The sequence below is a fragment of the Sorex araneus genome, chromosome 2 (genome assembly GCF_027595985.1).
Source record: "Sorex araneus isolate mSorAra2 chromosome 2, mSorAra2.pri, whole genome shotgun sequence".
NCBI lineage: Eukaryota > Metazoa > Chordata > Mammalia > Eulipotyphla > Soricidae > Sorex > Sorex araneus.
Window position 1 is genome coordinate 258,064,777 of NC_073303.1, and position 12,217 is coordinate 258,076,993.

General features: G+C 38.9%; 1 protein-coding gene across 2 annotated transcripts in view; it reads right to left on the bottom strand.

Annotated features, from left to right (window-relative positions):
- GABRG2 (gamma-aminobutyric acid type A receptor subunit gamma2) overlaps positions 1-12,217 on the bottom strand; it is an 82,580-nt gene that overhangs the window by 36,409 nt on the left and 33,954 nt on the right. For both annotated transcript variants that reach the window (XM_055125120.1, XM_055125119.1), the window contains exons 5-6: positions 9,857-9,939; positions 8,332-8,469 (exon numbers count right to left, since the gene is read on the bottom strand). In XM_055125120.1, the coding sequence (XP_054981095.1) occupies positions 8,332-8,469; positions 9,857-9,939 (221 nt within the window). The remainder of the gene's footprint in view (positions 1-8,331; positions 8,470-9,856; positions 9,940-12,217) is intronic.

Sequence of the window (12,217 nt, forward strand, 5' to 3'; positions counted from 1 at the left end):
TCAAGTAGTACCAAATTTTGAATAGCACATACCCATTATCAAAGTAACCCAAAATGATATATGGAATCATCTAAATAATCTTATTTTTCTGGGCATTTTCTGACTTATTTCTGCTCCTGAAATGGACTAATAAAACAAACGATCTGTTCTTGATTTTCTAAATGAGAGGGATTACATAAGCGGCAGTCAGCAAATTCTGGTTAGCCCTAATTTGTACACCCAGCAAATTCGCTCCTGGGTTCTTATGTACCACAGGTACCGTGACCTTCATAAAAAAAAACAAACAAAAAACCTTTTAAAGAAAATACAGTTGATTTAAAAATCACTCTGTTTTCTCATAGCTTCTTGCTGCTCTTTGTAGTGTCTGACATGCTTAATTTGCAGATTCACAATGCTAAATAGCATCACTGTCTGAAAATGCAGAAACAGGATGGAAGAATTATTCAACTGCATCAAATAGAAGAAACCTGCCCTGAGATAGTGTGTTAAAAACTGATGTCTGTAAGCTTTCCCTGCACATATGTTTCCCATCTTTGGTCCCCTATCCCACATAAGGATCACTTAGCATACCCAGGAGTGATCCCTGAGCACTGAACCAGGAGTAAGCCCTGAACATTTCCAGTCATAGCCCCCAAACAAATGAAAAATAGCAAAAAAATAAAAAATGTCGTTAAGTCTCCATCACTCACATTTTTTGTATATATTTTTTTAAATAGACTATTCTATATTTATTTTAGGGCAGCAGCTGGACAAGAGGTTTGTGAGACATTAAACAGATGAATGAAGGTGGCTTTTAAATGTAGCAAAATAAGATTTTCAATTAAATAAGAAAACACAAAAAAACTTGCATAAAACTAATATTGTTTTGACCTGGTTGAATTTGACAAATGTCAAAATAAGACATTCATCCTCAAAATGACTGCAAACAGTAATCATCCAAACCTTTTATTATGTTTTCTTCCAGATGAGATTTTTTTTTTCCCTGTAGGGAATAAATTCTTACAGATATACTGATTCCAACAGTTTCTTAATTAAGACTAGATTTGGATGGTGGGCCCATAGGTCCAATTAGTAGGTGAATAATAAATCTCATAAGCACTAAATATGTTTCTGAGAAATAAAAGGATATTATTGCTAAATTAAGTTTCTTACTTGTTATTTTCACTATAATAATATAAATATAATTGCTATTCCAACAGATGAACATTTTGTTGATGCATGTATATGGTGATCATACTGATTGCTAATACTTCATTATCTTTATTCTGTAAAATTCATTATTATCAAATTTAGGAATAATGCTATCTTTTCATCTCTTAACCTAAGGTACTTGCGAAAGGGAACAGAGTAAAAATATAACATCTGGATATTATTCTATCTCACTGAATATTCTTAAATAAGTTATTCAGCCCTTTCTTAAATAAACTCATCTGTCAAATGGGAAAATAGTGTCTTTCTCAGAGCCTTGTTGTGAAAAATAAAATTACATTGTGCATGTTAAAAAAGATAGCTATACATTTATAAAATTCATCATTCTTTCTTAGCTATAAACAAAAATAACATTTAAACAAAAATAACATTTTCCAGCATTATTTTTGTTTCCTTGGGACATGCAAATGGTCCTGACCAATCGAACATAAGAAGAAATGACATGTGCCACCTTGAAAAGAAATAATATTCCTTAAATTTTGCCATTTCTTCATCCTTCAAGCATTATCTTTCCAGCGGAAAATTTCAGTGCTGGATTGAGAGTTAAAATTCTAGTGTGGGTGTTTAAATACAATGTATGTATTCTAGTATTGCAACTAAAATAATGACGACAACAACAAAAAAACTGTAATAGCTTATAACTAAGAACAAAATAAATGAGTAGGAGTCGTTTCCTTAAGCTAAAACTCTAAATGTCAAAAGTTAATATTTATGTATTTCCTGTAAGAAAAAGCAGGACATTGTGACTAGCACATGGAATCTAAGTCCAAAATGTGGGATATAGGCAAAAAGGAAGTAAAATAATAGTTAATGTGTGTGGCTATGCCAAAAACTGTAAAAATAATTCACCAAATACACATGCTTGCATTGCTAAAGGTAAAATGGAAATTTTTAGTGGCATTCTAATATGGGAAGAGTGTGATATACTTCTTTTAAATTATAATGATGAAATTTGAGTCCCATGAATATATGTTTCCTTGAGAAACTCATTTGCCCATTTTTATAGCACACACTTCAAGATGAGAATTTGGAGAGACCAAGTTTTACTTGGTTCTAAAAATGTTGGATATATGAATAATGAGTAATGAAAATTTATATATTTGACTTTGGCATTACTTTTAAATCAACAGGAAAAATTACAGATTTATTGATAGCAATCAATTTAATCATCACTTCGTAATCAAAATCCCTAAGCAAGCCAGCATGCTCATAGCAGCATGGATCCAGAGATGATTAAAGAAGGCTTATGTTGGGAAAACTGGGATTTGCAGGAGTGAGGACGAGGGAGAGACTAAAACTGTCCCAAAACAATGAAAATGCTCTCAGGGAGCGAAGGAAATAAAAATACCAGTGATGAGAAGAATAATGATTCATGAGAAGATGATTGGTGATGATGGTAACGTGATAGTAATAATAATGCCTTTCTTTGAGAATTTTCTATGTGCTAGATAAAATTGTCACTGTCACTGTCATCCCGTTGCTCATTGATTTGTTCAAGTGGGCACCAGTAACGTCTCTCATTGTGAGACTTATTTGTTACTGTTTTTGGCATATCCAACACGCCACAGGTAGCTTGCCAGGCTCCACTGTGCGGGCACGATACTCTCAGTAGCTTGCCGGGCTGTCTGGGAGGGGTGGAGGAATCAAACCCAGGTCGGCGGCATGCAAGGCGAATGCCCTACCACTGTGCTATGACATATCATGCTTAACCCTCAGAGAAAGGTTGTGTAAGTTGTGTAATTTGTGATACTGAGCTTAGCTATATTAATTTTCAGGACTGGAGAAATAGTACAGGAAGTCAAGTCTGGCACGCAGCTGTCCCGGTTAGAATCCCTCATAGCAAGAATGGTCCCCTGAGAAAGGGGAATGGCCAGGGTTCACTGCTGAGCACAGAGCTGGGAGTAGCCAGGGAGCACTGCCACACATGCCTCCCCCCCGCCCCCCCATAGAATAACTTAAGTCAGCTTAATCATTTTAATTATTTAATCATTTCTTTAAACCTGAATGCATGACAACCGTGTCAGACTCTAAAATCTGTTCCACGTTGTGCTGATATTGGAGTCGGCAAAGGCCTCCTCGTTTAACCTTCAGCGTTATGAAGAGCAGAGGGCTGAGTGAGTAGGGAAGCTTGTGCAAGAGAGAAAGGCGGGTTCAGCGTGTGCTGGCTTCGACGACTTGGGGCTCCTAAGTGTGGGGAAAGATTCACAGACTGGATCTGTCACAAACTGAGAAATCTTCCAAAACAAAATCAAGGCAATAAAACAAAGCAAAAAAAAAAAAAAAAAAAAGACAACAATTCTGCACAGGGCTCATTTTTCAGGAGCAAGAGTTTGTGCTTAATTCAATAGGTCTAAATTCTTTTTTTTTTCTGTTTTGTTTTTATTTGGGGTTTACACCAGAGGATGTGCAGGGGTTATTCCTGGCTCTGCACTAAGCAGTCACTCCTGATGGTGCTGGGGGGAGGGGAGGGGGGGACCATACAGGATGCTGGCCTGGCTCTGTGCAAGGCTGTCTCTTCCCGCTGTACTATGCCTCTAGCCACATGAATTCTTCTTTTTCAAATTAAGTCACCATGAGTTACAAAATAATTCAAAGTCATTCCAAAGGGTTTCAGAAATACAGTGTCTCAACACCAATCTCTTCAGCAAAGCCCATGTCCTGCCACCTATGCCCCATTTTCCCTCACACCCCACCCCTGCCTGTAAGAGAGGCAATTCATTTTTTATACCTCATGTCATGGCTTACAGTACTGTCACCAGTGGGGTCTCACGCACGCACGTTACTGCCTCTCTTCCTCTGAACACTTCCCTCCCCGCTGTTCCCTTCTCTGTTGGTCTGAACTCTTGCAACATCAGGTCTCAGAGAAGACTTGCAGGGTCACAGATACAATCTGGAGTTGGAGAGTAACCACTAAAATCTCGGTCCCATCCTGCAAGTGTCAGACCATCCCTCCAGCCCCCACCTCCCACCCCCAACCCCACCCCACCCTGGGCGTGTCTCATCTCCTTGTCTATCCATATTGGAGAATTTACGTAGGCCCGATGGAAAATGTTGGCTCTGGTGCATGGAGTGAGTGCTCGGTAAACACCACTCTGAGGGGCAGACTGTAGGGAAGAGAGTGACAGTGGGGATGTAACCTAAGAGGCCTCTAACACGGCCCAGAGGAGAACAGACAGCCTTGAACTGGGACAATGGCAATGAGGACTGAAAGAGGGCAGTTACACAAGACATTTCCGAGGCAGAAGCGCCTCTGTGATTCACTAGATGTGGGAGGCAGAGACGTGGCTAATGTTGGCTCCTGGCGTGCGGGGACACTGGGGGTGCGAGTGCCAGAGACAGAGCGATCAGAAGGGGATAAGGGTTGGGAGGGGGGAATCGAGGGTCCATAATCCGTTTTGGAGCACTGTCTATTAATTAAAGGTATCTTCACATCTTCTCTATCTCCCACCCAGACAATATTTTTCTCACCTGTGATCCAGATACAGCTGGTAACGGGATGATTCGTGCAGTGGGTGCTAGGATTACCAGGTAACGCTGGCTTGCACTGTGCGAACATGCTTTCCTGCAAAATGCTCCTTCTCTCCCACTGTCTTCGTCAAGGACATGTTTTACTTTGGGGATACTTGTACTTTCCGATTCCTCGACTCCCTTTCCGCTTTCTTTTTATAATATACTCAAGAGTTGGGGGACACAAATATGTGCATTTGAGATTTGAGAACAGGTTTGTTTTCTTTCTATTATGATATCAAATATTTTGTCAGACACTTCTGGATTTCCAATGATGGCCTTTGTATGAACATTCCTTTAAAAAACATTTTAGTAAAACCATAAATCAACTTAGACAAGAAAAATACTAAGAACCCAGCCATCCTGTTGCTTCTTGGTTATAGCAAATTCAGGGAAGTGCTAGGCCAGAGCCCAATAGCAGGGTCCATGCCTCACTTATGCAAAGTCCTGGGTTCAATCTCTGACACCAGAATACTGCCTCTGCATCACTGTATCACTGTCATCCCGTTGATCATCAATTTCCTCGAGCGGGCACCAGTAACATCTCTATATATCCTAGCCCTGAGATTTTAGCAGCCCTCTCTTTACTCATCCTTCCCAAGGTTGCTACATTAGAGGCTCTTCAGGGTCAGGGGAATGAGACCCATCATTGTTACTGTATTTGGCATATGAATACGCCACAGGGAGCTTGCCAGGCTCTCCCCCGGTCAGACCAGAAAACAAAAGAACAAATCAAAATCCAGAATCACTTCACCCTCTAGCCATCTCTGACAATCAAACCAAAACCAAACCAAAAGCCAACATCAGGAAAGATGAGCTTAAATGAAATCAAAGTTAGAAAACCCTGCACAAAGCTAGGTGACGTTGCAGACAATATTCTTGCCCAGTTTTGCTTCTCAAAAGAAGATGCACTTTTTTGAATGTCTAAGAGAAAACAACACTGCAATAAGAGCTAAGATTCAAACCTTCTGATAATGCTCCAAGAAGATATCAATATAACTCTCCCCTAGACATTAAGTAGTTATGGAGCTATGATCTGAATATAGAAATGGCATCGGGTATCATCAAGCAAAGGGACCCACAGAAGCACTCTGTCATTGTCACTAGAACAGGCTGTGCTCCTCAATATTGGTATGAGATTTCCATTTCAGCCCTTTCTCTTCACAGAGGCAGCAGACATAGGTCTGTACACATAGTGTCACCAGCAAAATCAAGATAAGAAAGAAAACCAGTGTGGAAGCTAAGGGCCAAGTTAATATTCACAAAGGGGTCAATGAGCTCCACTTAATGACACTGCTTTACCAAATCTGTTATCTCTGCATTTTTACTGTGATTTTCCATAGGAAGACCTTCAGAAGACACCTTGGAAGTTTTCCTTCCCATGCATTCAGTAAAGTGATCCTTTTCTTCAGGAAAAATCTTATAGGCAGAGAGTGCTCTAACTTCTTCTCAATATAGAACAATGAGAAAGAGATTATATTAGCACCAGTGATAAAAAGCCAATCTTTCCCTTATCACCTTCTGAATGCCACTTGATTAAAAATGACTGAACAAAAGATCTGCTAGTCATGAGTTTGTGGGTTCTGTTTGAGGGTGCTAGAATAATTATAGAAATATGAATATACAACAGAACTTAACACCCAATTCCTCTTTCTGCAGAATTGAAGATTATTTTTACATGTGTTCTTTCTTCCACAGATGGAAGACTTCAGTTCTAAGACATTGCTGAGCCTCTATTTTGGGTCCAAGAAGACTGTTCTAGGACGTTATGGTCAGGATTTCCAGTGAATAAGGGAACAGAAGGCCACTTGTCAAAAATATCCACAAGAATTTATTTGATCATTGAATAATTTTTTTGGTAAAATGGGAGTCTATAGAAGAAATCAGCAAAAGTTGATGATAACATATGGGTCAGATTACTATTTGATTTAGGGGATAGTATTAGTAAAGGAAAATCTTAAATTTCTCTTTTGCATCTTAATTCGCTTCTCCTTCTATACTAGGCTAAAGTCTTTTCCCAAATTAGTCAACACAAAACTATCTCACAGAAATTCGGGGCGTGGGGAGGAAACAATTGTAGTGTAAGTTTCTATTTTCAATAGAAAATACCTCAAACTTATAACTATCAAAAGAAAGGTCATAAGAGTAGGGGCTGGAGCTATAGCACAGCGGGTAGGGTGTTTGCCTAGCACGCAGCCAACCCGGGTTCGATTCCCAGTATCCCCTAGGGTCCCCTGAGCACCACCGAGGGTAATTCCTGAGTGCATAGCCAGGAGTAACCCTTGTGCATCGCCGGGTGTGACCCAAAAAGCAAAAAGAAAAGATAGGTCATAAGAGATGGGAAACGGAATAGAGTGCTGAGATTTAAAATGGAAACATCCTTAAATTAACATAATTTGAAAAGGAGTAGCTGAAGAATGGGAGCTGAAGCCCAATCTGACTGGAGAGTATACTCAGTACTGCAGAAGCTTCTCTGGCCACCCAGTGAACACAAAAACATAAAAAAGCATATCTGGGATGTCATTATGTTTAATTTGGCCAATGTGAGTTTTAAAACCAATTGAATATCAATAAAAAAATTTCACATTTTGGCCTGGTAAGATAATACAGTGGTAGCGTGTTTGCCTTACATGTGGCCAACCCGGGTTTGATCCCTGGCATCCCTTATGATCCACCCTGCCACCAGGAGTAATTCCTAAGTACAGAAATAGGAGTACAGAAATCTGAACATCGCCAGATGTGCCCCTCCGAGAAAAAAAAAAATTTAAATGACAACATTTTATTTTAAAACTGCAGGCTCTTAGTTTATCTTGTTAATTATTTTCTTAGTAAGAAATAAAATTTTAGGTATTTTATCTATTTTTTCATAAACTCCATATGTCTGAGTCACAGATATTTTAATTCACAAAAGATATCTGGAAAAGTTGATCCTAAGGAATTTAGCGTTTTATGCAAAATCTGTACCTGAGAAATGTTATCTCTTGGGTTACACCTGAAACAAAAGCCCTTTCCCTTATACACTGACGAAGCCAGTTAAAAACACTAAATTTCAGGGTCAGAGTGATAGTCCAGCAGGAAAGGCATTTGCCTTGCACACGGCTAACCCAGGTTTGGTCTCTACCATCCCATGTGGTCCCCTGAGCACCTCCAGGAATAATTCCTGAGTGCAGAGCCAGGAGTAACCTCTGCACATTTTCGGGTGTGACCCAAAAAGCCAAAAAAACTTTGTTGAATGGAGAATTTGTCTATATTTATCACAGTTACTTCTACATTTGTCACCAAGTTCATTCTTCCCTTAAGATTACTTGAAGTGTTATTTAAATGTATCATGAAACATTTCCTAAAAGAAACACCTACATATTTTTACTTAATAATTTAAACAAATAATCTAATTTTAATCCATTTTGCTTTCAAGAGACAGAATCCATTTCTGTGTATCCATTTAATGGTACTAGAATACCATTAAAATTTCCTGCAGTCGATTAAAACATTTCATTAAATTTCTAAACAGCATATGTAGAAAGATAATAAAAAAAAAATCTTTCTGAATCACACATGTCAAAATCTTAACTCTGGTAGAAGGGTCACTGAAAAACTGTTTTAAGTGAAACATACCAGAAGTTGTCTTCACTACTTCAGTGGTATTTCTGAGTCCAACGAAGGAAAATTGATAAAGTCTCCAAGACCTTGTATCACCAACTTCAACAGAACTTCGCTTCCACTGATAGACAATTTCTTCGCGTGGGTAGCCATCTGCCATGAAATGGAAAGGCACACAATTGACATGGCTATAAATCAATCTGCAGAGCAACCGCCTTCTATAAACATAGTGAAGAAGGTACTGATAAAAGACAGAATTATCATTTAAATGAGGCGCCTCATCTCCAGAACTTCACAGTAAGGGAAATAAATACAGTGACATCACATTATAATGGAAGCTAAGATTTTTAAGAAATCTTAAGCTCAAAATTATGATTAAAATTGCACTGGAGGCCTGGAAAGACAGTACTGCAGTAAGGCACTTGCCTTGCATGCATCCAGCTGGGGTCCGATTCCTGGCACCCCATATGCTGAGATAAGACTAGAGCATGGAGGCTGATTAACAACTTGGAATGAAATCCCTTTTTTTTGTTCCAACTATTTGTTCATATGTTTAATGATTAAGAAGAAAGGGGAAAAGCATGATTCTTCGGCTGCTAGGGGGGGCACAAAACTTACTAAAGTTACGTTTCTGGGGCTGGAATGATAGTGTTGTAGGTAAGGCGCTTGCTTACCTTGCATGTGGGAAACCCAGGTTCAGTCCCTGGCATCCCTCATTGTCCTCATGCACTACCAGGGGTGATTCCTGAGTGCAGAGCCAGGAGTAAGCCCTGAGTACTGCCTGGTGTGGCCCAAAAGGGGGAAAAAATGTTTTGTTTCTTAAAGTGTCCATCATGACACAACATGGTCTGCCCAACTGAAGGTAGTGGTAGTGAAAAATTTGGCAACGGTAAATCATTTGTAAAGGCACAACGATAAACAATTCATTCAAAATAAAATGTGTAATGAACCCAAGATATTTCTGACAGTGTTCCATGGGATAAGTGAAAAAGTTTTAAGAAAAACCTTGCATTCGAAAACTTTCTATGGAGGGGACAGAGTGATAATACAGTGGGTAAGGATCTCTTCTAAGCAGAGATCATCTTCAAGTAGCTGTCATTAATAAGCACGTCAACATCAGAATGTCAAAAATGACACAGTCAGATCTCTCATTCTGGAATGTGCAGAGAGAAACAACTAGCAAATATGTTGCCATGCCCCTCTGTGCCCACTGTGGGCAGGGAAATACAATCCATCACTGTCCCTCTCTATGGAGTCCAGGAGGTCCCTTTCAACAAAGATCCAAGAAACCAATCACACATACACACACACACACATGCACGCACACATAGGCACGCACGCACACACTGTAACCCTGATCAAATAAATCTGTTTTTGTGTTAGGAATGACTTTAATAGAGACAAAGGGGTCAAAGTGAAAATGCCTTCAAAGCCCACAATGGGCTTCTGCACTCTTGGCATTTCCCAGTGAGCTGACAATGCATCAGGAGACTAGGTGGGGTGGGGGTAGGGGGATACACAACAGAGGAGTATTACTTACAACTGGAGAACTCCAAGGGGCAGGAGTGTTCATCCATTGGAAAATTGTGCAACTGTAACTGGCACTCAGCATCAATTGTCAACCTACATAAAAAGAACAGAGAGGGACTTTAGGTGGAGCTCTAAAATGTACATGATCACAGTTTCTAAGGAGCGTTCATCTTTGATCCTGGAGAATAAGTCTTACAAAGATGACTTCTTCAGTGAGAGTCTGTATTCTTATTACAAAGGTGACTCTCACTGACCCAACCAAAGAAGCTCGTTGACCTTAAGTCCATTATTCAAAATCTAAGATCAGGTATTTTTGGCAAAATTGATTGCAAGCTGATTGCTCAGTGAATACACTTAACAGAACAAACTGTCTTAGGAAGTTAAGTTCATTTACTGTTTGCATATAAATGAATGCTGATAATTCTATCTAATCTGCTCATTAAAGCAGAACCTTCTGTTTGTAAGTACTTGTTAGCTGTTAGCTTTAAATTATTACAAATGAGTTTAAACATACTGTTTCACAGTGGAATATCATGCATTCTTAAAATGGAACACTGAGGAGCTATTAAATAGGATGCTACAAAGTAGAATATTTAAGGGCAAGTAAGAAATGTTACATTGAATGTACATAGATGAATTAGAAAAAGCTTTGAGAGGGAGTCTCAATTAGTTTCCATCTGGGTGAATATTAGACACTTGGATTTTGTGAGTCTCAGTATGAGATGAGACTCTTGGAGGAAGAAAATGAAAAAGCACCCCAAAAGTTTTGAACATCCTTTCAAGAAGCAAAAACATATTATAAAATTGCATGCAGTAATTTTTATAAAGAGTCTGGAGAGATAGTTTTGCATGCACCCAACCCCGGTTTGATCCCTAGAGCCCTATATAGTTGCCTGAGCATACCAGGAGTGATCTCTGAGTGCAGAGCCAGGAGTAAGCCCTCAGCACTGCCAGGTGTGGCCCTCAAACAACCCCCCACCCCGAATAAAAAAAATTGCAACTGTAATGTGTTGTTAATTTTTATTTATTGGGGTTTTTTGAGTGGTGGGGAGTGTTGCACCCAGTGACTTAAATTGTCTAGGAGGAACTAAGTCAATTCAGTGTTTTTATTTTTCCATGTTTTAAGTTATCCAAAGTGACAAAGCTAGTATCAGAGAGAAAATCTAAACTCAAGATAATCTCTTTCCAAAGAGGGAGATTTAAATTTCTGTCACTCAACAATTACATGCTCTTTCAGAGAAAATATTATTTTTCTTCATAGGTGAAATTATACTTTTTTTCTTTAAAATATTGATTTGATCTCACAAGTTATCATGAAAATCACTCTTAGGTGATTTTCGTCATTAAATATTACATTGATCTGCATGAATAAAAGCCAAAATAACTATAATGTTGTAAGAAATTAAAAGGTACTTGAAACAGTGCTACAGATTTAATACATTAAATACTACACTCAAATTTATCAGATGGTCTTGTTTTTACTGGGTTCTAAGCTTTATGTCACCTTAATCTCTAATTTAAAGAAACATATAAGTTTACCACACACGCAATAAACTTCTTTCATAACATCTTAGTGATCAAACTCTAATAAGGTTTTGGAACCATGATAAATAGTTGTATTCTGTTTGCTGAATTTCCAAAGGCATTTATATTTCATAAAGTAAGTGCCACAGGATATTTAACTTTGCTTTGAAGCTAGAAATTACTAGAAAGCTAGGATTAATATCTAGAAGATTCCAATAACTCATATACTTTATGAAAATATGTACATATAATTTTGTCTACGTGTACTATTTGTAGCAGGCTCTATGTTAAGCATTTTAGATATTAACCCCATTTCATCAATATCACAGCATTATTTCCATTTTATTGAAATTAAAGAACTAAGACTGTAGTACTGAGTATTCTGGTTGTCCAGAGGGAAGGTTGGTGAGAACGTTGCTGCCTTCTTCCCTGACAATCTCAATCAACTGCCACCCAGCTTCTCCAAATAAAAATATGAGCAAACAAAAGCATCAAACTTACTGTATAATAACTCTAAATAAGTCTTTTCACTGGACTGGAGCAATAGCACAACAGGTAGGGTATTTGCCTTGCACGTGGCCTATGCGGGTTCAATTCCTCCATCCCTCTCTGAGAGCCCGGCAAGCTACCGAGAGTATCCCACCGGCACTACAGAGCCTGGCAAACTCCCCATGGCGTATTCGATATGCCAAAAACAGTAACAACAAGTCTCTCAATGGAGACGTTACTGGTGCTCGCTCAAACAAATCGATGAACAACGGGACAGCAGTGCTACAGGGCAAGCCTTTTCGTTCTATGTCCCCCTTCCTCTCACTTGGCTTGCTGCCTCTAAATACTATAGAGGAAT